This window comes from Urocampus carinirostris, chromosome 13, assembly GCF_059441175.1.
Source record: "Urocampus carinirostris isolate Australia breed hairy pipefish chromosome 13, RoL_Ucar_1.0, whole genome shotgun sequence".
In the NCBI taxonomy this organism is placed as follows: Eukaryota; Metazoa; Chordata; class Actinopteri; order Syngnathiformes; family Syngnathidae; genus Urocampus; species Urocampus carinirostris.
Window position 1 is genome coordinate 40147681 of NC_142361.1, and position 25846 is coordinate 40173526.

At 41.6% G+C, this 25846-nt stretch overlaps 1 protein-coding gene across 3 annotated transcripts in view; it reads left to right on the forward strand.

The window, feature by feature from the left end:
* Positions 1 to 9585: 9585 nt before the first annotated feature.
* Positions 9586 to 25846, forward strand: part of rhoq (ras homolog family member Q) — a 35337-nt gene continuing 19076 nt past the window's right edge. For all 3 annotated transcript variants that reach the window (XR_015852440.1, XR_015852441.1, XM_088351241.1), the window contains exons 1-2: positions 9586 to 9977; positions 15956 to 16014. Coding sequence is in view for 1 of the 3 variants with exons in the window: in XM_088351241.1 (XP_088207367.1) it covers positions 9836 to 9977; positions 15956 to 16014 (201 nt within the window). In the remaining 2 variants the exon portion in view is untranslated. The remainder of the gene's footprint in view (positions 9978 to 15955; positions 16015 to 25846) is intronic.

Sequence of the window (25846 nt, forward strand, 5' to 3'; positions counted from 1 at the left end):
CAGACTTTGTCTGAACGCTCAGACCCGTAAGGAAAATGACAGGGAACATTGCTCATACCCCATCCTCCTCATCTCTGTATTTCGCTAGTAATGTTTTTTTTTTGTATTTAAATTTCAACAAGTGAATAGTTGGACATTGTTGGATCTCGTCTTGTAAATTGTTCCAAAGTTTGACTCCACACACAGACTCACACATACTTTTCCTGGTGGTTCTCACCTTCCGGATGATGAATTCACTACAGCCCCTTACGTTATAATTGTCATGGTTGCCATGGCGCCCAATTGATCCCAGCCGTGCGGCGCCAGGTTCTGTCACAGTTTCCACGGCGCCCAATTGGCCCCGCCCTTGGACACCGGCTGAAACGCGTTGACAGATTGCTCCCTGGAAGTACTTAAACGCGGTCCTTCGAGCCGTTTGTCTGTGAAACTTCTGCAAGACTCCTGTTAAACTCGGTGTGAAATGCCTCGTTCTGTGAATTTGATCCTGTTTTATTTTCGGCCTGATCTGTTTGATTTTGAAAACTCTTTTGTTCGGATTTCAAGCGACTATCGATCCCCGGATCGAGTGTGCGCGCATTCCTTCTCTCCCTAATAAACTGTGAGTACGTTACGCGATTGGGTTCTCCATTCCTGCTTCTTGCCCTGGTTCGTGACGAACACAAAGTGAACCCTTAGGTTATCACTAATATAAATACCACGAGTGATACAATTGATATGGTAAGAGGAAGCTTCCCATTTATCATCAAATCCACACGTGGTTTTGAATAAAAAAACAAAGGTCTGGGCCACATCAGGAGTGACGGACCTCAGCTGTCTGCAGTTGCGAAGGATGAAGGTTCGCGTGGCTAAAAATAAAACCTGTCATTTTCCCAAAGCCTCCCTGGGAGTTGACACCGGCCGCACGCTCTCATTTCTGAGCTCGTCTTTGTGATTGCGCCGCTCCACTGCGGCTTATCTAGCGCCCAGACTGTGATTAATGTCGCTCACGCTCGGGTAGGAAGTCCGTCCACACCCCACGCGGAGGTTATTTTTGCACCCGAGTGTAAATATATGTTATATATACTGTGCAGCACCACGTGAAACCCAATTGAGGGTCGTCATGGTAATGGAAAACACACATCAGACCAGGGTTGGGTAGGGTTACTTGAACTGGATTACTTTCAATGACTTTTGGATGACTCCAATACCAAATATGCTAATAAAAGACAAAAGAAACTAAATAGGAATAAAATGATTGTCACGAGGAGACCGGACCAGAACGGAGGCAGGAAGGGAGAACTCAATTGCGTTGACGATCAAAACTTTTATTTACCAAAATAAAAGTCGTCCAAAACTCAGGGACAAGACAGAACAAACGGGCTTTAACAAAAAACGTGCAAACACGGGTTTCTTCCGACTCAAACAAAACAGGACAGAGCAAAACAGGACAGAGCAAAACAGAACGGGAAATGCAGACAGAAAATGCAAAACCCACAACCCTTAAGTAGCACATATGCATATTAGCTGATTAGCAGCTGTGCCCTGGGGAGCGGGGCCAGCTGGACACGACAATGATGACTCACAACACGTGGTACGCTTTCTCTCCTGGCTTTGATCTCTTGGATCTCCGGCAAAACGAACATCAAATGCGACAGAAACAAAATGAAAATCAATCCAAAGAGCTTGCCGTTCCGTTACCCCCCAAGCTGTCATGTCTTGCACGGTTGTCATGGCATCCAGCTAGCCCTGCCCTTTGACACCGGCTGAAACGCATTGAACTGATTGCTTGTGGAGTACTTAAACGCCCCTTTTGGGACTGCCCGGGGCCAGACCATTGCTTAACTTTGAGGAAAACCTGTTCATGCCTGTTTATTCTGAGTAAATGCCTAGCTTGTCATTTTGATTGCCTTAAAGCCTGTTTTGTCTTTGGTCCCTGTGTTTTGGACAACTTTTATTTTCTAATTAAAGTGACAGATCGTCTACGCATTTGAGTTCCGACTTCCTGGTTCCCGGTCCGTTTCCTGACACAAGCCTGCACAAAATTTTGTCATTTTATTCCCATTTAGTTTTTTTTGTCTTTTATTAGCATGTGTGGTATTAGCGTCATCCAAAAGTCATTGAAAGTAATCCAGTTAAAGTAACCCTACCCAACCCTGCATCAGACACATACAAACTAAAGTATCTAACAGCATTTCAATAATGAATAAAGCCTAATTCATTTTAAACTATAATGCATTGTATGTCTGAGGCAATAATTACAAAAGTTCCCTTTTTATCCTCCAAAAACGTGCAATAAGAACCATACACAGGGTAGGATATCAAGATCATACTCATATTTTAATCCAGCCGTCCAAATTATTAAAATTTTCTGCACAACTGCCATTTAAGGTCAACAAAAACATCCATAAATGATTCATTCGGAAAGAGGGAAGTTATAACTTAAGGGGCTGTAGTCAATTCCTAATCCCAAAGGTGAGAACCACCAGGAAAAGTATGTGTGTGTCTGTGTGCGGAGTCAAACTTTGGAACAATTTACAAGACCAGATCAAACAATGTCCAACTATTCACTTGTTCAAATTTAAATGCAAAAAAACATTCCTGGCGAAATACAGAGATGAAAAAAATGGGGTATGAGTGATACGAGAGATTTTGAATAGTGCATATAGAACTAATGTTATGTTTGTCACTAACCAGGGCAGGAAACAGGAATGGAGAACCCAATCGCGTAACGTACTCACAGTTTATTATGGAGAGGAGGAAGACGCGCACACTCGCTCCGGGGATCGATGGTCCCGGAAGTGGATTGAAATCCAAACGAAAGAGTTGTCAAAATCAAACAGATCAGGCCAAAAATAAAACAGGAACAAACACAGGCAAATTCACAGAACGAGGCATTTCACACAGAATTTAACAGGAGTCTTGCAGACGCTCTGACAACAAACGGCTCAAAAGACTGCGTTTAAGTACTGCCAGTGAGCAATCAGTCAACGCGTTTCAGCCGGTTCCATGGGCGGGGCCAATTGGGCGCAGTGGCAACCATGACAATTATAATTTAAGGGACTGTTGTAAATTCATAATGCCAAAGGTGAGAACCACCAGGAAAAGTATGTGTGTGTCTGTGTATGGAGTCAATTTACAAGACGAGATCAAACAATGTCTAACTATCCATGTGCTCAAATTGAAATACAAAAAAACATTCCTGGCGGAATACAGAGATCAAGAAAATGGGGTATGAGTTATACGAGAGATTGGGAATAGTGCAACTATAGTTAACTTTGTGTTATTGTTGTATTATTACAATTGTTCTTATCTCATTGGTGTGTTTAATAGGGAAGATGAAGGGGTAGGGAACATAAGCATTTAGAATAGAAAAGTATATACCTTTATTGTCATTGTTACAAAATGGGTTCACATATTGTGACAACCAAATTGGGCATGGCACTCCAGTTTCACGCATTCACAGTGAGGTAAAAAAGCCAAGAAGATAAAGGAACAGAGAAGATTAGGTTATAAAACAAGGAGGACTACCTTCTAGCTTCTGACTACCCCTTTTCGAACATATTATGTAATATTATTTTGTTCTCGAGTTATTGTTTTTGTTCTGTTTATATTTCAATCTTCGAATAAAGTTTTCATTCATTCATACATTTGTTTGTCTTTGCTAAAAGAGTTTGCTAAACCTCACTCGGTAGACGGCGCACACAGAATAATGTCAAAAGGGTTATTTTGGGGGGGATTCGAAAAATAATCAAATGTCATTTCGACGCAAATGGTAAATGTTCAATCTATGTCTCAAAAAAATCCCGAGAAGACGTCAGCACAAATAAAGATGATATTTAAATGTCAGCTAGCAGCTCGCTAATGAGATCTCGGGCAAGCTCGGGGAGAGATTGCAAAAAAATCGCCCGCAAGATTGTAGCTATCGGTTTTTGACAGCGGGGGAAAAACTGTGATTTTGTGTATATTGGTTGGGAAGGCGTGTAGTATGTAGTAGTAGACGTTTTTGGGGAATTGTGATAGGAAACAGTTACTATGTGGTTTTAAAGGGGAACCAGACTCCTTATATGTTTGATTGAAGATAACGGATATAGAAAGACAAGATGATTGCGCAGCTTTTAATAGTTTCGTTTTTTCTTTCTCTTTTGTTCTTTCGTTCTTTTGTTCTTTCTTTCTTTACTTCTTTCTTTCTTTCTTTCTTTTTTCCTCTTCCATTCCTCCTTCATTCCCTCCTTCTTTCCCTCTTTCTTTCCTTCTTTCCTTCAGTCCTTCCTTCCTTTCTCCCTTTCTTCTTTACTTCCTTTCTTTTTGTCCCTTCTTCCTTCCTTCATTTGTTTGTACCTTATTTCCTTCTATCCTTCCGACCCTTCTTCCTTCCTTTTTTCCTTCGTTCCGTCCTTCCTCCCTTCCATTCGTCCTTCCTTCCTTTTCCTTCCTTCGTTCCCTCCTTCTTTACCTCTTTCTTTCCTTCTTTCCTTCTTTCCTTCTGTCCTTCCTTCCTTCCTCCCTTTCTTCCTTTCTTCCTTTCTTTTTGTCCCTTCTTCCTTCCTTCATTTGTTTGTACCTTATTTCCTTCTATCCTTCCGACCCTTCTTCCTTCCTTTTTTACTTTGTTCCGTCCTTCCTCCCTTCCATTCGTCCTTCCTTCCTTTTCCTTCCTTCGTTCCCTCCTTCTTTACCTCTTTCTTTCCTTCTTTCCTTCAGTCCTTCCTTCCTTTCTCCCTTTCTTCCTTACTTCCTTTCTTTTTGTCCCTTCTTCCTTCCTTCCTTCATTTGTTTGTACCTTATTTCCTTCTATCCTTCCGACCCTTCTTCCTTCCTTTTTTACTTCGTTCCGTCCTTCCTCCCTTCCATTCGTCCTTCCTTCCTTTTCCTTCCTTCGTTCCCTCCTTCTTTACCTCTTTCTTTCCTTCTTTCCTTCTGTCCTTCCTTCCTTCCTCCCTTTCTTCCTTTCTTCCTTTCTTTTTGTCCCTTCTTCCTTCCTTCATTCATTTGTACCTTTTTTCCTTCTGTCCTTCCATCCTTCCTTTGTCCTTCCTTTGTTTGTTCCTTCCTTCCCTCCTTCCTTCTGTTCTTCCTACCCTTTCTTCTTTCCTTCCTTCCTTCATTTGTACCTTCATTCCTTCTGTCCTATATCCTTCCTTCCGTTTTTCCTTCCTTCTGTCCTTCCTTCTTGCTTTTCTTTCTTTCTTCCATTCCTCTTTCTTTCCTCCCATTTTTTTTTCACCAACCCTCATAAGCCTGGGATAAAAAGAATAATATATAAGTTGCACCATGAATTTTCAGAGAAAGAAAGAGAGAGAGAAAAGAGAGCGTGAGAAACAAGAGGGATAAAAAGAGAAATAGTGAGAGAGGGGGACAGAAAGCGAGAGGAAGAAAGAAATCTGAAGAGAAACAGAAAGAGAGAAAAAGAGAAGGACAGAAAACAGAAGGAGAGAAAAGAGAAGAAGAGAGACAGATACAGGGGGAAGTAGGGAAGGCAAAAAGACTCAGAGAAAGAAAGAGACAACGAGATACAAAAATGGAGAAAAAGAGACACAGAGAGTGAAAAACAGAGGGGAGAAGGAGAGAAGAGAGAATGGGAGAAAGAGAGAAGGGGAAAGCAAGAGAGAGAGAGAAATAGAGAAAAGGAAGAGAGAGCAAAAGAAGGTAAAAAGACAGAGAGAGAAAGCGACAAAGAGGAACAAATAGAGAGAAAAAGATAGACAGAGAGAGTGAAAGAGAGAGATCGAGCGTGAGAGAAAAAGAGGAAGAAGAAAGAGAGAGAGAGAGAAAGAAAGAGAGAAATACAAGTACAACGTTTGTAAGAAGCCCCTGGCTTTGGCAACATCAAGTGGACATATTTCAACCTGCGGCTCGTTTTTCTCTCGTGCTTCTCTGAGCAGGCCCCCTGCTCTAGTCCTTGCTTCCCTTTCCAACCTATCAAAGTAAAAGCACGTTTTCTTTTCATTAGGTTGTACAATTACGCAGTACACTGGACATACTTATCCTGGAAATAACACTCTTGAGTATAGTTTACTTCCTATGACCCAAGATGGAATTGGCTCGCTACATAGTAGTTTGTATTTATAAAACCATGCTTTTATCTATTTCACAAAATAGGATGGAGGCTTCTGCTATACATGATATATCTGTCTGGCATTAGGAGTCAGAAAACTGCATCGAGTACAACTTGGACTGGAGTACTACATGTATGAGGTCATTCTTCATGTTTGGTCACATGACCTGCTGCAGCAGCTGTTAAATAGCAGGAGAATCCGAGGCCACGCCTACTGCAGCTGATAGGGCGGCGACAGCTGTTTTAGGGACTGTCAAGCATGGTGTTGGTGTATTCATGCACACAAGCAAGGTCGGGCTGACAATTTTAGGCTTGGGTCCTGACAACTGAACAGTCATCCAGATTTCAAGACGCCAAACAGCGATCGGCAGTGTTCTGGTTTGCCCGCGTCCCTGCAAGATAAACAAAAGAATGACTTTTTTGCCAAAATGGACTCAATTATATTCCTGGTTACGCTATGAAAATGAAATGAAATGAAATGAATGAAATGATCTGCATTTCTATAGCGCTTTTCAAGTCAATGACTTCCCAAAGCGCTTTACAATGTGCTCCACATTTCCCAATGTAAGGCGCTAACCTGCTTATTGGGGGCATGAGGGGTTCAGTGTCTTACCCAAGGACACTTCGCCATGTAACACGAACGAGGCGGGATTCGAACTTTCACCAAAAAAAACACTTTTCTCAGAGTATTTTCAAGAAACTTAGCAATGTTCAACTGTTGTTTACTAAACAATGGTAAAGCTAGAAACATACTTCTTTTTCTACTGAAAGATAAGTCTTCAAGCTTTCCTGTGATATGTCCTAAATTTTCTGAAGATCTTCAAACATGAGTTGTTATGATTACTGACAGGGTTGGGTAGGGTTACTTTAACTGGATTACTTTCAATAACTTTTGGATTACTCCAATACCAAATCTGCTAATAAAAGACAAAAGAAACTAAATCTGAAAAAAGGTTGACTCACAACACGTGGTAAGCTTTCTCTCCTGGCTTTGATCTCTTTGATCTCCGGCAAAACGAACATCAAATGCCACAGAAACAAAATGAAAAGAAATCCAAACATCATTTTTGCCGTTCCATGTATTCTGTTACTCCCCAAGCCTGCACTTTATTCCCATTTAGTTTATTTTGTCCTTTATTAGCATATTTGGTATTGAAGTAATCCAAAAGTCATTGAAAGTAATCCAGTTAAAGTAACCCTACCCAACCCTGATTACTGATTCGTATCACCTGTGCCCGCTCATTTGGCGCCAGCCGCTGCGGGATACCTGATTGGTTCCCTATCCCTTTTTAATCCCAGTCTTTTCACTCTCCGGTTGTCAGTCCGTCAGCGAACCTCTATTGTTACAAGGCAAGCTTTTGACTCTGATTCCCGTCGGTCACGCTTTCACCTCTCTGTTCCTGAGCTCCCTGTTTGTCTCCGGCTACGACCTGTTTTTGATCCCGACCACCTCTGCTCTCCCGTCCCGGCTTACGACCCGTTTTTGATTCCGTCCACGTTTTTGCTCTCCTGTCCCGGCTATCGACCTGTTTTTTCCGTCCTCGATCCGATTGTGTGAGCGGCTTGCTTCCCGCGTCTAGCGAGCACCGGATCGCGGGCGCTGCCCTTCCTCTTTCTATCAATAAACTTGTGGTTAATGCTATGCATTTGGGTCCTGATTCTGTTCTTGTCTGCTACCTGCACTTCCCATTTAAGAAAAATTTCTGGCATCGAATGAGTAAACTAGGATAAGAAAATATGATCATGTAACTCCAATTTAGCTGACCTGAATTGGCGTCCTATTAGTTTCCTGCTTGTGTTTCCTGTCCGGTATCGTTCCCGTTTATTTTGTCCTGTTAAATATCCATCTCCAGTTTCGTTCCCGTCTAGTTTTTCCTGTTTAATTTTGATCTCCAGTGTCTGGTATCATTTCCGTCTATCTCGTCCTGCTTGTTATCGGACTCCAGTGCCTGATATTAATCCTGTCTGTCCCGCCCTGTCCGGTATCGACCCCATCTGTCCAATATCTGCTCGTGCAATTGGTATCGATCTCATCTGCCTCTGGCTTCCTGTTATTCCACACCAGACTGCTTCTTAACGTGCATGACTGCCCCAGTTCCTGTAAAATAAAGCTTTTGTGAGGAATGTCACGCATCTGGGTCCTCCTCCTATTCCGGTTCATCACACACTGCCCACTGAAGATAGCTGGGATGGGCTCCAGCACCCCCACGACCCAACTGAGGATAATAATCCAAAATTTTGCATGGACTTGCCCACTCATATTTTTCCGATTTAATTCCCACCTATTGTCCATACATAATACACACTGTCCCTTTAAATAGTCAATGTTAAATGGTCTGCATTTCTATAGCACTTTTCAAGTCAATCAAGACCTCCCAAAGTGCTTTACAATGTACTTCACACTTACCCATTCACACACACACTCACACACCAATAGGGAGTCAGCTTCCAAACGTTTTGAGGATAATCAAGATGCTAAATGGTCTGCATTTCTATAGCGCTTTTCAAGTCAATGAAGACCTCTCAAAGAGCCTTACAATGTACTTCACACTTACCCATTCACACACACACACACACACTCACACACCAATAGGGAGTCAGCCTCCAAACGTTTTGAGGATAATCAAGATGCTAAATGGTCTGCATTTCTATAGCGCTTTTCAAGTCAATGAAGACCTCTCAAAGCGCTTTACAATGTACTTCACATTTACCCATTCACACACACACTCACACACCAATAGGCGCCGACCTGCTTATTGGGGGCATTAGGGATTCAGTGTTCAAGCCACATTGTGTATTATTTGACCACTAGATAGAATAGAATAGAATAGAATATAATTTACCTTTATTGTCATTGTTACAAAATGGGTTAACATATTGTGACAACGAAATTGGGCACGACACTCCAGTTTTACACATTCACAGATGGCACTGAATGGAGGCTTGGCAAAAACATGGCGGAGATATAAGTGGGGATTTTTTTTTTTTTTAACTTTGATATGATACTTCTGGTATTTTTGCCAAGTATTTAAATCATTTTTTATTCCCAGAGTGAATGTTTTCGTATCACTAGGAGCCACTATATATTACGCACTGTCCCTTTAAAAATTGAGAAAAAAATAAATATATATATCAAATAAAATAATTTAAAAGTAATGTTAAAACGATCTACATTTTCTGCCAATTCAGTCTAATTTTGGCCACCAATACAAACATATATTTTTTTATGAAGTTCTTCATGCCAGATTTTTTTTGTTTTGTTTTTGCAAAACAATAAAAAACATTGAATTTATTCACATATTTAAAATACATTTTGAGCTAATTTAGCTCATTTTAAAAAAAAATTCTGGTAATATAAGAGAATAATATTTTTGCTCATTTCATCCTTTTTTTTAGGTTTATTATCTTGAATGAAATAGCGACGATTTTAGTTTGTTTTTTTCCGATTTAGTAAGCGTGCACTCTACGCTTCCTACTTTGCACACGGTCCCTTGTTTCCTGAGATAAGCCCCGCCCCCAAGCGAGTTCACACACCTTGTTCCAGTCCTCAGCTGAGTGAAGCCACGCCGGGGAGCGCGCACCATAACCGGCTGTGGATTTGAGGAACCACGCTGAAAGACCTCCAAGATTTTGGATTCCAACAACCTCATTGAAAGCCGAAAAGTGCTTTCTTCGCCATATTGCTTCCAGCGGCGTCACCGCTGGCCAGTTCGGGAGCACCATGCCTTTTCGCAGCCGGGCGCGGAGGCTGGTGATGCCCGCCGCCGGGCGGGGATCCTAAGCGGGCATGATCTCCAGATCATGGCCAACGGAACCGGGACCATCATGTTAAAATGTGTGGTGGTGGGCGACGGCGCAGTGGGCAAAACCTGTCTTCTCATGAGCTATGCCAATGACGCTTTTCCGGAGGAATATGTCCCAACTGTCTTTGATCATTACGCAGGTAAGGCGCACAACCGACATATTGTTTCCATTATCTCCGGAAGACTTTGGGTTTTTGCTTTGAACGTTCTTGCGTGAGGATTCAAGCGCAGGGTTTCCTGCTGGCCCCCGCATTCTGCTGCCTGCATCTGTTGCTATAATCAAAACCACTTGTTTGCCTTCAGAAGGAGGTTGGGGACCCGAAGCCCCCCATCTAAACCCACCAACCCCCATCCACTTCATGCTCAGGGTTGGGTAGGGTTACTTGAACTGGATTACTTTCAATGACTTTTGGATTACTTCAATACCAAATATGCTAATAAAGGACAAAAGAAACTAAATGGGAATAAAATGACTCCATTTTGTGCAGGCTTGGGGAGTAACAGAATACATGGAACGGCAAAAATGATGTTTGGATTTCTTTTCATTTTGTTTCTGTGGCATTTGATGTTCGTTTTGCCGGAGATCAAAGAGATCAAAGCCAGGAGAGAAAGCTTACCACGTGTTGTGAGTCATCATTTGATTCCTATTTCGTTTTTTTTGTCTTTTATGAGCATATTTGGTATTGGAGTCATCCAAAAGTGATTGAAAGTATTCCAGTTAAAGTAACCCTACCCAACCCTGTCAGTAATCATAACAACTCATGTTTGAAGATCTTCAGAAAATTTAGGACATATCACAGGAAAGCTTGAAGACTTATCTTTCAGTAGAAAAAGAAGTATGTTTCTAGCTTTACCATTGTTTAGTAAACAACAGTTGAACATTGCTAAGTTTCTTGAAAATACTCTGAGAAAAGTGTTTTTTTTGGTGAAAGTTCGAATCCCGCCTCGTTCGTGTTACATGTCGAAGTGTCCTTGGGTAAGACACTGAACCCCTAATACCCCCAATAAGCAGGTTAGCGCCTTACACCAAATATGTTAAGAAAAGACAAAAGAAACTAAATAGGAATAAAATGATGACTCACAACAAGTGGTAAGCTTTCTCTCCTGGCTTTGATCTCTTTGATCTCCAGCAAAATGAACATCAAATGCCACAGAAACAAAATGAAAATAAATCCAAACAGCTTTTTGCCGTTCCATGTATTCTGTTACTCCCCAAGCCTGCGCAAAATGGAGTCATTTGATTCCTATTTAGTTTCTTTTGTCTTTTATTAGCATATTTGGTATTGAAGTAATCCAAAAGTCATTGAAAGTAATCCCGTTAAAGAAACCCTACCCAACCCTGAGCGCGTGACGTCATCCACTCCGCTAAACGGAACTCCGGAAAACGAAAAATCTCCATCGGCATACATCGCAGGTCATTGACAATGCAATTTATTCAAAATGATTATTATTTCATATCAAAACTGATCAAAATCAATTATATAATTTTTCATTCACAAATATATTGGAATATCTCAAATCAAAAGTTTCCAAATGAAACTGAAAACCAACACTGAATAATATTACCAGGGTTGGGTAGGGTTACTTTAACTGGATTACTTTCAATTACTTTTGGATTACTCCTAAGTGAGAGAACCATGACGGATAAAATTCAGCGCCAATTTTGTTCCTGAAACTAGAAAACTACTCACAGGTTAGGCATAGGATGTATAGTAGTCAGGGTTGGGTAGGGTTACTTTAACTGGATTACTTTCAATTACTTTTGGATTACTCCAATGTCAAATATGCTAATACAAGACAAAAGAAACTCAATAAAAATAAAATGACTCCTTTTTGTGCGGGCTTGGGGAGTAACGGAATACATAGAACGGCAAAAATGATGTTTGGGTTTATTTTCATTTTGTTTCTGTCGTATTTGATGTTCGTTTTGCCGGAGATCAAAGAGATCAAAGCCAGGAGAGAAAGCTTACCACGTGTTGTGAGTCATCATTTTATTTATATTTAGTTTCTTTTGTCTTTTATGAGCATATTTGGTATTGGAGTCATTGAAAGTACCAGTTCAAGTAACCCTACCCAACCCTGTTCATGCTTCATGCACCCCTTTAGTTGCCGTTACTAGTTACCTTATTCAAAAAGTAATTGTGATACCCCCACCCCCCCATATTATGGATGCCAAAAGTAACTAGTTAAGAATGAATATATATACATACCTGTGGCGCTGCAGGGCTCCATGCCCTTACATACTGTCGTATTTTCCCTTACAAAATACAAAAAAATCTTACACCATATTTTTTTTCAAACTTGTATATTTATGCCGTTTAACATTTTATATTGTACATGTGTTTCGTTATATCATAAATATTGTTAATCAACATTTTTAGTGAGCTACTGAGTTGCTCGACATGAAAGAGGTTTATTATAAAAAAAAGTTAAAAAATGAAGTCGCTTGGATGTTCACTGTAGAAGGAAAAAATACATGCAAATAGAATGAAGTAGAATAATAAATTTTCTTATTCAAATTATGAATTCATTTTCTGCATTCAATTATTGTTAAAGGGATAACCACAAACCTGTCTTTTTTCATTTTCTCCATTTATACTTCCTTTTTCTCTTCACTTCTTTATACAACATCATTCGTAATATAATGCATTAAAGCAAGTGAGCCGTTGGAGAGCCGACTCTCTAGAATGAGTTGAGCCGAAAAAGCCGGTTCTCTAAAAAAGAGACGGACTTCCTTTCACTACATAACTACCACATGAAATCTGAGGCGGCAGACGCAGGCGCACAGTGGCATCAAACCGCTCGCTTCATTTGCAACGAAAAAAAACGATACCGAGATAGAGGCTACCGCGGCAAACTCGTTTGACTCGGCTGATTAGCCGTTTGGTGATAGTCGGTGCATACCGGATGGTACCCATCATTGACAAATTTGCGTTTTTCTGTACAGATTTTCTTGTACGTCGTACACGTCTTAAAATGCATAATAAACTTTGTACGGCAAAAATGTACAGATTGACAGGTATGCTTTATTTAATAAGTACGGAAGACTTATAACGCTGCTAGCCGCTTAGCCTTCACCTTAGCTCCGGCTTTCTTCAGGGCAAGGAGTTGATTCCTCGAAGAAACACATTTTTGCGTGTTAAAACCCATAACCATAGGATAGAAAGTCATCCAAAGTGTCGTCAAACGGGACGAAAAACACCGAAGATAGAAGCACTTAAGTGGAATAAGAAAGCTTAATGCGGTTGATAAAATGGTGGGAATGCTTTTTTTCTGCCACTTTTTACCACAGAGGAGGAAATCTAGAAGCGCATCTTCGAAAAGTAAGTCAAACTTAACTTTATTTATCTTTTATAGAGCATATTACTTTATGAAATGTTTATTTTTTTAGTACAAAACAATACCGGTTACTTTACAAGCCTTAAACATACTTACATAAACCTTAAACATACAAAATATAGCACTGAAGCAACTTGCGATCAAATTCAACTTCAATCGTCCGGAACATATCTCGTTCATAAGTTGGGCAGCGTCTGTACTTGAAACAGGCCTTTTCCTACTTTCGCCATTTTCATGCTACACTAAAAAAAACTGCTGTAATAATCATAAAGTTATTCTCCAGAACCCATACCTGTCAACCTCCACGACTCCATGCCCTTTACAAACGGTTGTATTTTCCCTTGCAAAATAAAAAATAATCTTACACCATATTTTTTTTTTCAAACGTGTTTATTGATGTAGTTTAACATCTTATATTGTACATGTGTTTCCTTATATATATCGTTAATGAATATTTTGTTGTGAGATCCTGAGTTGCTCGTCGTGAATGAGGTTTATTATTAAAAAAATATTTCAAAAATGAAGTCGCTTGGACGCTCACTGTAGAAGGAATAAATACATGCAAATAGAATTACCGTATTTTCCGCACTATAGGGCGCACCGGGTTATAGGGCGCACCCCCAAAAAATAGTTTTTGGTCCTATATCTTCCATAGATAAGGCACACCGGATTATAAGGCGCTACAATGGGAAGGTGGACAAAACAGTCAGATCGTGCAAACTTCTTACCCCCTTAACATTCCCAAAGCTTGCAAAGGAGCAAATACGTGTCGTAGACACGTGCGGAAGCAGTGTCCGTACCATGTCACTCAAATGCATCGTTCCATCATTCGGAAGGTTAAAGTCTTGGGATTCAAGAAATGCCAACCATTCCTTAGTTTCTATTTTCTTTTTCGCTCGCAACTTTACTGCGCATATGACAATAAACACTTGGAATTGGGTTGAATTCACTCAACTCATCACAGCAACATCAAGATCGTTGTAAAACAAGATACTGGGAAAATAGAAAGCCGGATAGCTCACCTAAGTTCTCACGTTCAATAATGATACGCAATCATGGTCTTCTTACAACCGTGAGTGTAGTCAATCCAGGAGAGTCAAATATTTACTGTTTCTTTATGGCGTAGTTTAGCAAGCTTGCTATTCAGTAATCTTTTTCGGCCAATTGCAGGGTTTGTTTTGGCCCTCTAGCGTATCAGAGGCTCCGAATAACTTCAGCCAATAGCGATCGATTTAACGGATGATTGACACATCTTTTTCGGCCAATTGCAGGGTTTGTTTCGGCCCTGTAGCCAATCCGAGGCTCCGAATAACTTTAGCCAATAGCGATCGATTCAAATGATGATTGACACATTGGTTAGCCAATGAAACGCCGGTATATAAATCCCAGCATGCACTGCGGAGTACTCCATGTTCGGGGGAAAATCGAGTCGGCGGCTGTTGCGTAAGGTGCGAGACCTTGCGATTTAAAATTGATCCATGTATAAGGCGCACTGTATTATAAGGCGCATGGTCAGCTTTTGAAAAAAATCAAGACTTTTAGGTGCGCCTTATAGTGCGGAAAATACGGTAAGTAGAATACACTTAAAACAATAAATCGCAAAATAACACTGAGCTGCTGGAAAGGCTGCCATGTTGGATCAACATTCTAGTTACAAAATGTTATGAAAAACGCATTGTAGTCAATGTTCCCTGTCATTTTCCTTAGGAGGTCTGAGCGTTCACACAAAGTGGGTGAGCAACGCTTGAAACAACAGTGAGCAACCATAATCCCAAGTGTGGCAACTAAATCATATACAAGCATCACGTTACATTTTGCTGAGTTTCCGGCAATGCAAAATGATTTTTCTCTTTTGAATGAATTGACTCATGTACGATTGCAAAGGTTGTACGGCCTACAAACAATTCTTTCACAAGATATCATTTCTTTTTTTTTACTGATATCTTTTGTCGCATAATATTAACATTTTTGGGGGATTATTGAGTCGGTTGTAAGATACAGAACTGAATTTTTGAGTGGAAGTACAATGTTGGCAACACGATTCACTTGATATCATTGGAAATTATTTGAATGCAACACAAACTTTTTCTTCTTTTTCCCGTGTTTTTTTTTTTACTTTTTAAAAAATTCCTTTATAAAAGTCTCATTGTGTTTATTTTTGCCCAGCTGTTACTTTTTTCTTTGTGTTCTCTATTTACTTTTTCCTACGTTTATTTCTTTTCTCTTTTCCTGTTTTTTTTTTTCTACATTTTTCCTTCTTTTTTTCTCAGCTTTTCACTACTTTTTCATTTTGGTATTTTTTTCTTTTTTCTTCCATTCCTTTAAGTCATTTTGTGCATCATTTTACATCATATTTGGTCATGTTGGGATGAAAGAAGCAAAAACAACTCGAAGAGCCGTTTAGGACCCGAAAGAGCCGGTTCCTTTGAGTGAGCCGAGCCGAAGAAGCCGGTTCTCAACAAACTCTACTAACTTTACTCGACTTCGTTCGACTTCGACTCGACTTCAAAATACCGCATTTAGGACCCAACGTCAGGGGAACCCGTGTATTTTTACCTTCATGCACTGTAACTTTGACTTAAGTCGCTTCTTAATTAGTCATTTTGAGCCCTGATTTTTGTGCGCTGGCTCGATTTTCTTGTGCGCTGAGAATGTGCGAGCAGCTTAGAGGGAACACTGATTGTAGTCCTCTTCCTTCCTACTCCCACCATCACCCCTCCCAGACCTTCACCCCCAATAGTCTTCCTCTTTCCAACCGCTCTTTGTTATTTCCTGACAGTGAGCGTCAACGTGGGAGGAAAGCAGTACTTGTTGGGACTCTACGACACTGCCGGACAGGTACGCCCACCTTCAACCCAGTATCTTCTTTGTCTCAGTTCCACCACACTCGGTCTTCAAATTATTACGTTAAAAATATTAAAATTTACCGTTAACCAAATTCTTCGAATGAGTTATTTGACTCTATTAACCAAACACAACCCACGTTCACCCAACAATGCGCGCTCATTTCTCGAAGGAAAAGATGAACAAAAATAGCCGACATTTTCACACGGGGGCAGATTTAATTTCATTAGGGGCGGCAGTGGCTCAGGACATAGAGCGCTCGTCTTGGGATCAAGAGATCGCAGTTCGAATCCCGGCTCCTCCGTGTTACATGTGGAAGTGTCCTTGGGTAAGACACTGAGCCCCTAATACCCCCAATATGCAGGTTAGCGCCTTACATGGCTGCACGGCCGCTATTGGGAAATGTGAAGCACACTGTAAAGCGCTTTGGGAAGTCTTGACTCGCAAAGTGCTATAGAAATGCGGATCATTTCATTTCATTGGCAATTATACTCCATCGAAAATGGCCGAATTTGTCGAATTACTGTCGTCGGAGTCTCTGGCAAGCCTTCTCTGAAGTCCTCTAGCCTTCTTCTCTCGGCCCATGTCCCCCCGCAAGATGGCGTCTCGACTCCTCCCGTGGGCGTGCCAAGGAAGCCCCCCCTGGGCATCGCGATGTCTGTAAAACTCAGCGTTTCTACGTCATCAGGGCCTTGTTCTCAAAACATCGCCTGCCGTCCTCTGTCAGAGTCCTGTTATCAAAATTCCCTAGTCAAAATACTCTGCATTTGGAACGGCGCGACCTGTCATTGAACTTAAGCCTACTCGGTGAACATCTTCATTGCACTCAATAAATGTAACTTGTATTTAATCGTATAAAATCCTTTATAGTCAAATGTATAAAATCCTTCAATAGTCAGACTAAACCGGTGACCGTTTTCACATATATTTACGGCCAGAGTTTGGTGCACAGTGGTTGCAGTGAGGGCCGTTCAATAGTTCTATTATGGCTAGAACAGGCTTCCTATGTGCAGTGATGATGTCACGGATTTGTTAGCAGGCTATTGGCTGCACAATCCCCCCCCCCCCCCCCCACACACACACACACACATACTTCAATGTACTATTCAGTGTACAATCGTAGAAAGCCTACACACAATATTTTCTCAACACAAGGGCTTGTGTGTCCACCCCGGAATGAAGCAATCGACCAACACACCCAAAACAAGTCAATGTTGAGAAATGCATGCTTGCAGGCCTTGAACTTCCCGTTTTGAAAAATGACTTGGGTCACTTTTGCTGTTTTTTTCCCTGAACTAAAACTTTACAGGTCGTATTTGTACTTTTCAAGCAAGAAAATGTCAGGACCAGAACAGAAACGGGACCCACTTACACATTTTATTGAAAACTGGTCGGTAGCCGGGACTGGGAGAGCAAGACGTGGTCAGGGTCGGAAACGAGTCGTAAGCCAGAACAGGAGAGTAGATGTGGTCGGGATCAACAACGGGTCGTAAGCCGGGACGGGAGAGCGGACGTGGTCGGGATCAAAACAGGTCGTAGCCAGAGAAAAACGGGACAGGCGGGAGTCAGGGTCAAAAAAGCTTGCCTTGTATCAACAGAGGTTTGCAGACGGACTGACAACAGGGTACTGTCAGGACTGGGTTCAAATAGTGACAGGGAGCCAATCAGAACCCGGGGCGGTTGGCGACAAATGAGTCTGCATTATAAAGGGCACCTCTGAAAAATTGTCTTTTGTGATTTATTTTTCATATACAAGGAACACTGGACTATAAGGCGCATGGAATTAAAACGACAGTAAGAGCCAGGGTTGCAATAATTACATACATTTAAATTAAAATACTCTATTTTTATAAAACATAATCTTAATTTTAGCAACTAATTAACTCTTAATGACAAGAGGGCACTTGGAGACCACTCCATGTTTCTCAAAGGCAGGACAGTAACCACATGCAGTATCATTTAGCTAGAATTGTCAAGAACCGGAACAGGAAGAGAACCCAAATGCGTGACGTTTCTCACACAAGCTTTTATTTTATGGGAAATGGGAAGTCATGCACGTTAGGCAGCAGTCTGGCGTGGAACGATAGGAAGCCAGAGGCCGACGAGATCGATACCAATTGCCCGAGTTGATATCGGACAGGTGGGGTCGATACCGAACAGGATGGGACGGATAGGATTGATATCAAAACTGGATATCGAAATTAAACAGGACAAACTAGACGGGAACAAAACTGGAGACCGATATTAAACAGGACAAAATAGACTGGAACAATACCAGACAGGAAACGCCAACAGGAAACTGGATTGAGTCAAAACCCACGTTTTTCTGGCGCCGAGGTTTGTTGACGGACTGACCAAGAGTAAATGAGAGCACTGGGCTTAAAAAGGAGGGAAGCCAATCTGTCAACGAGCCGCAGCCGGCGCCCCATGGGCGGGGCCAATTGGGTGCCATGGCAACCATGACAATTCAAACTAGAGTATGTGACTGTTTAAAAAGCGTTACCATAAACAAATTCCTTATTCCGGTAATCTTAATTTTGTTTCACATTTACGGACAATTATTTTTCTAAAGCAGGAACAAAAATGTATTTGCACTGAGCGTTCGTTGCCATCGAAATTTGGCTCTTCTCTTTTGTTTCCTTTAAGAAACGGACAATTAACATGTTACCTACAAGAAGGCACTCGAGGACCACTCCAAATGTTTCTCAAAGGCAAAACAGTTACTGTCAAGACCAGAACGGAGACAGGACCCACTTGCGCCCGCGATCCGGTGATTGCTGGTCGCTCTGATACTCTGATGGCGCTCCAAACGCGGAAGCGGATCCTCTGTGGCGAGCAATGGCGGAGTCGGGGACGAAAAAAAACGGGTCAGTAGCCGGAACAGGAGATCAAAAACGTGGTCGGGGTCGGAAGCGAGTCAGAAGCCAGAATAGGAGAGAAGACGTAGTTGGGGACCAAAAAGAGGTCGTAAGACGGAACGGTAGAGTAGATTAAAAAAAAAACGGGTCAAACCCGGGTAACAGACGGGAGCAAAAAACGGGACAGGTGGGAGTCAGGGGTCGAAAAAGGTTTGCCTCTAAAAACAGAGGTTGGCAGACGGACTGACAACAGGGGACTGACAGGACAGGGTTTAAATACTGAGCCAATTACACAAGAACAGAGACCAAAGAGACCAGTCCTACGTCCTGGTTTAAGCTTCAGCCATAGATGAGACAGAAACTGGTTTTGGTTCTCTGAATTCTGCTAGGTTCAACTATCTCACCTATTTTGCCCCAGTTGCGTTTCTCACAAATTTTAGTGGAAGAAAGAGAAAGGGCTGCGCCCACGATTTGGTGATTGCTGGAAGCGGGACGCTCTGAACACGGAAGTGGATCTTCCGTGGCGAGCGACGGCGTTGTCGGGAACGGAAAAACGGGTCAGTAGCCAGGATAGGAGAGCAAAACGTGGTCGGAAGCAAGTCGTAAGCCAGGTGAGGAGAGTAGACGTGGTCAGGATCAAAAACAGGTCGAAGCCGGGGGACAGACTGGAGCAAAAACAGGTGGGAGTCAGGGTCAAAAAAAGGCTTGCCTAGTGTTAACTGAGGTTTGCAGACGGACTGACAAAAGGGGACAGATAGGAGTGGGTTTAAATAGGAATAGAGAGCCAATCAGAGTCCGGGGCAGTAGGCGCCAAAAGAGTGGGCACAGGTGATTCACATCGGTAATCATGAGAGCTTACCATAGTTGCGAGACTTGTTGCTGTCAGGACCAGAACGGAGACAGGACCCACTTGCGTTACGTTTCTCACAAATTTTAGTGGAAGAAAGAGAAAGGGTTGCGCCCACGATCCGGTGATTGCTGGACGCGGGAAGCGGGTCGCTCTGAACGCGCAAGTGGATCTTCCGTGGCGAGCAATGGCGTTGTCGGGAACGGAAAAACGGGTCAGTAGCCAGGATAGGAGAGCAAAACGTGGTCTGAAGCGAGTCGTAAGCCAGGGGACAGACAGGAGCAAAAACAGGTGGGAGTCAGCGGCTTGCCTAGTGTTAACTGAGGTTGGCAGACGGACTGACAAAAGGGGACAGATAGGAGTGGTTTTAAATAGGGACAGAGAGCCAATCAGAGTCCGAGGCAGTTAGTGAAGCATATCGGTAATCATGACAATGAAAATAATAATGACATTTACAACTGTAAATTAAAACATTGTTTTATTTTACAAAACCCAGACAGATGATCAAAATAACATTCGTAGTACAGCAAAAAAAATTTTTATAGAATTTTATTCAAATCACAAATTTTTTGCATATTACGATATTATATTAGGATATACTGATACTTAGATGATGCTCGGAACGCAGAATTGGATCTTCCGATGGTGGAGTCGGGGATGGAAAAAAAATGGGTCAGTAGCCGGACAGGAGAGCAAAAACGTGGTCGGAGTCGTAAGCGAGTCGTAAGCCAGAATAGGACAGAAGACGTGGTCGGGGACAAAAAGAGGTTGAAAGCCGGGACGGGAGAGTAGAGGTGGTCAGGATCAAAAATGGGTCGAATTCGGGGAACAGACGGGAGCAAAAACGGGTCAGGCGGGGGTTAGGGTCGAAAAGGCTTGCCTAGTGTCAACTGAGGTTTGCAGACGGACTGAAAGAGGACATACAGGAGTGAGTCACATCAGTCATCATGACAGTTACCCTTTACAGTATCATTTAGTTTTAACTGTGTTTCCAATTGTACCCGCCATTATTTTCTGGTATATAAGGCGCGCTTTCAAAGTTCTTTGGGTTTTTTAGTCTGGAAAATCTGGTCAAAATACGACTTGGTTGGAGAGTTCTGACATATTGTGTATCAATTACCGAGCAAGTATGAGTCGGTCTGACTGATCGTGAAGATTAACGGCGTCTGGCAGAGTTCGGCCTCCGAAGGAATGTTTCCACCGTTTGATTTGTATAAGTAGTCGAGTAAAACCGGGAGGCAGCAAACGGCCATCTTTGAATTTATGAATCCAGTTAGAAGTGAAGGATTTTATACATTTGACAATAAAGGATTTTATACGATCGAATATAAACTTAGATATTCACTGGCTGGGCTGTGGTGCGAGGTCAGGGCACCCTGGTGGAAAATGTTGTTTACAGGAACGGCGGGAACGGGACGCAAGGCTGATAAGATAATCAGCACGTCCAGACGCTGATGACGTAGAAACGCTCGGTGTTGTTTTGAGTATTCCAGACATCGCGACGCCCAGGGGGGCTTCCTTGGCACGCCCATGGGAGGAGTCGGCACGCGGGGAGAAGATAGTGAAAAGGAGAGAGCCAAAGGATTTCAGGAGAGGGCTTCCCGGAGACTCCGAGGACACTAATTGGGCCGTTTTCGATGGACTACACTTAGGTTGCAACGAATACCGAACGAGAGTAGTGGGAGGTATAATTCCGGTGGATCCTTGTTGCGGCGTAAGGAAGCCTCATGATGTTCTAGCGATACGTCACGTGTTGGTTGCCATGACGACTTCTAGCGCCTGTTTTACCTTCTCCTTTTCGCTTGAAGAGAACTGGGATTTGGGTCCCACTCTCGCGTTAAAATCTAGCAGCCCAAAAAGTATAACCCAAACAGAGAGTTTTTAAAAGTAACGGTCTTCTGTACTCGAGTAACAGTTGTCTAATTCTCTCGATGTGTCTTTTTACCTTCTTTTGCTCTCTTTTCTCGCCCTCTTTCTTTCTTTTCTCTTCTTTGCCTCCTCTTTTTTCCCCTCTTTCAATTTCTCTTTGGATGTCTTTCTTTCTATCTCTTTTGTTTCCCAAATTCTCTTTTTTTTTTCTCTCGCTCTCTCCCTTTTTCTCTCACACGCTCTCTCTTTCACTGCGTCTCTTTTTCTCTTTCCTTGTTGCTCTTTGTCACTCTCTCTCCCAGTGTCTCTTTACCTTCTTTCGCTCTCTCTTTTCCCTCTCTTTTCTCTCTCTCTTTCCTGCTTTCCTTTTCTTTCTCTCCTCTTTTCTCTCCTTCCCTCTTTCAATTTCTCTATCTCTTGTTTCTCATGTTCTTTCTCTTTTTCTCCCTTTCCCCCTTCCCTTTTTCTCTCTCTCTCTCTCTCTCGCTCCTTCACTCTCGCTGTCTCTCTTTTTCTCTTTCTTTGCTGCAATTTGTCTTTCTCTCTCTCTGTGTCTTTTTACCTTCTTTGCTCTCTCTTTCCTCTCTTTTTTTTCTTTGCTCTTCTTTCCCTCCTCTCTTTTTCTCCTCTTTCAATTCTTCTTTTCATCTCTTTTCTCTCTTTCTTTCCCCCTTTCTGACTAGTTCTCTTTTTATCTCTTTTGTTTCTCACTTTCTCTCTCTCTCTGTCATTCTTTCTCCCTTTCTCTCTCTCCTTGTCCCACACTCTTTTTTTCTCTCCATCTCTTTCTCTTATTTCTTTCTCTCTTTGTCTTTCTCTCTAATCTACTAGTCCGGCCCCCGGGAGAATGTTTGTTCTATCGTGTGGCCCCTGAGTAAAAATGAGTCCTATAAAAGGACTCAACAATCAGATAAGAAATAGGTCAATTTTAGACTAATTCCAGTTTAAAAAAAAAAAACAAAGTGCCAATCGTTAAAAGGTTTCTCAATGTATGACCATTGTCTGTCTTGCTACTGCGGGTAATACAAATGAATTTATGATTTCATGTTGTAAGCGGGCACTCTGACCCCGGTCCCGCTCTCACTGTTGCAACCTAAAACGGAGCCTGGCACATGTTGCGCCTCTACTCCGTTCAGGCTGAATTTAACCGTGTGAATGAGTCACAATCGGAAACCAAATGCAAAAAAAGATAAACAAGCCACGCTAAGGTCAGAAGATATTACCAGTCCGAGGTTTGACGCTCTCGCTACAATCCACCTGCGGCTTTGTTTGTCAGTCAGTACTTTAAAGTACTTTTCCATGGGTTTTTTTTTCAGTACTTTTCAGGATTTTTTTCTTCTAATTGTCAGAACTTTTCAGTTTTAAGTCATGTTTCATAAATTTGCAGTCAGTTTATAGTATGTTCCTCTCATTTTTGATACTATCACTACTCTAAAGAACTATCGTCAGTCTTTCTGTGTTTTTTCATATGCACTTCTTACGGCAGGGGTGTCAAACTCTTTTTAACTCGGGGGGGGGGCACACGATAGAACAAACATTCTGTCGGGGGCCGGACGAGTAGATTAAAGAGAAAGAAAAAGAAAGATAAATAAAGGAGAAAGAGGAAGGAAAAAGGAGAGACAGCGGGACAAAGAAAGAAAAAGAGAGAGAAGGAGAGAGCGTGAGAAACAAAAGATAAAAAGTCGTGAGAGAGGGGGGAAAAGAAAGGGAGAGGAAGAAAGAAATCCAAAGAGAATTAGAAAGACAGAAGGAGAGAAAAGAGAAAAGAAAGCGAGAAGGGTATAAAGAGAGAAAAGGAAAAAAGGAAGTTAGAGCAAAAGAGGTTAAAAGACAGAGAGAGAAAGAGACAGAGTGGGAGAAAAAGGGTGAGAAAGAGAGAAAGAGATAGAAAAAGAAAGAGAGAGAGAGAGAGAGGGAAAATGAATACAAGAGAAGGAGAGAGCGGGAGGAACAAAAGATAAAAAGTTGTGAGAGAGGGGGGAAAACAAAGGGAGCGGAAGAAAGAAATCCAAAGAGAAATAGAAAGACAAAAGGAGAGAAAAGAGAAAAAAAGCGCAGTGTATGAAGAGAGTAAGAGAAAAGGAAAAAAGGAAGTTAGAGCTTTGGCAACATCAAGTTGACATATTTCAAACTGCAGCTTGTTTTTCTCTTGCGCTTCTCTGAGTGTTGTCTCGCGGGCCGGATCCAATCCCCGAGTGGGCCTGTTCTGGCCCGTGGGCCGCCTGTTTGACACCTGTGTCCTACGGTTTTGAAATATGTTGCAGTATTTTAAAGTCCTTTTTTTATTTTCGTCAGTACTTTTCGGAATTGTATAGTTATATTTTTGGTAGTTTTTTCACAATTGTCAGTAGTTTTGCATACTTTATAGTACTTTGTACTACTTTTTATTGCTTGTCATTACTTTAAAGTGTTCAGTACTTATCTGTTTCTTTTCATACTTTTCAGTACTTTGCACCACCTTTTTAACATGTTTTAGTATTTTTAGGTATTTTTTACTACTTTTCAGTACATTTTCAGTATTGTCTGTACTTTTCAGTTTTCTTCTCTGTACTTGTTATATTTTTCCATTTCTTTGCATATGTTGAAGTCGTTTTTTTCTAGTTGATACTTTAAACTGCTTTTAAGTACGTTTCAGTACTTTTTATTATTTTCCGCACTTTTCAGTACTTTTTCATATGTTTGATTACTTTTTCATTCTTTTCAGAGCTTTTCTGCTCGTTCAGCTTTTTTTAGAATGTTTATTTCCATTGTATTATTATTATTATTTTATATTATTATTATTATAATTATTGTTTTATTAGTTATTGCAACATCCATTTTGGGCAGGTCATCCTGGAAGGGGGATGACCTCATTATGTGGTCCCTTCTCAAAGGTTTAGTCATATTCCTGATGTTGAGGTTTTTGAGTTTTCCCTTGCTCTCATGTCGGTTTTAGATCAGGGGATGGTGTCATAGTGGTCTGTGGTTTGCAATAATCTGTGGTCTGTGCAGCTCTTTGAGACTCCTTGTGAATAAGGGCGTCACAAATAAACAGGACTTCTTTTTCCTCATGTTGAGGTTTTTGAGTTTTTCCTTGCCCTCGTGTAGGTTTTAGATCAGGGGATGGTGTCATGATAGTGTGTGGTTTGCAATAATCTGTGGTCTGTGCAGCTCTTTGAGACTCTTTGTGATTAAGGGCGACACAAATAAACATGACTTGACTTTCCTCATGCTAAGGTTTTTGAGTTTTCCCTTGCTCTCATGTCGGTTTTAGATCAGGGGATGGTGTCATAGTAGTCTGTAGTTTGCAATAATCTGTGGTCTGTGCAGTCCTTTGAGACTTTGTTATTAAGGGCGACACAAATAAACATGTCTTGACTTTCCTCATGCTAAGGTTTTTGAGTTTTTCCTTGCCCTCGTGTAGGTTTTAGATCAGGGGATGGTGTCCTAATAGTCTGTGGTTTGCAATAATCTGTGGTCTGTGCAGCCCTTTGAGACTTTGTTATTAAGGGCGACACAAATAAACATGACTTGACTTTCCTCATGCTAAGGTTTTTGAGTTTTTCCTTGCCCTCGTGTAGGTTTTAGATCAGGGGATGGTGTCACAATAGTCTGTGGTTTGCAATAATCTGTGGTCTGTGCAGCCCTTTGAGACTCTTTGTGATTAAGGCCGTCACAAATAAACATGACATTGCTTGACTTGACTTTCCTCAAGTTGAGGTTTTTGAGTTTTTCCTTGCCCTCATGTAGGTTTTAGATCAGGGGATGGTGTCATAATAATCTGTGGTTTGCAATAATCTTTGGTCTGTGCAGTCCTTTGAGACTCTTTGTTATTAAGGGCGACACAAATAAACATGACTTGACTTTCCTCATGCTAAGGTTTTTGAGTTTTCCCTTGCTCTCATGTCGGTTTTAGATCAGGGGATGGTGTCATAGTAGTCTGTAGTTTGCAATAATCTGTGGTCTGTGCAGTCCTTTGAGACTCTTTGTGATTAAGGCCGTCACAAATAAACAGGACTTGACTTGTTTTTTAGCTCCCTTTGAAATGAAGAACTTCTCCCAGATGTCAAGCAGGGAGAATAGATTTTAAAATCCGTTCCCCCCGATGACCTCTTTTAGGGAGCAGGAGGCCAGCTGGTCTTGTTTATAGCTTCAACATGTGATCAAAGAGCAGTGGCCCAAATAGAGGGGCAGAATGATTGAGGGGACTCAAAAAGAGAAGACGGACTGAACAGTGAAACTGTGGGCCTTTGTAAGTTGTTTTAATAATTGA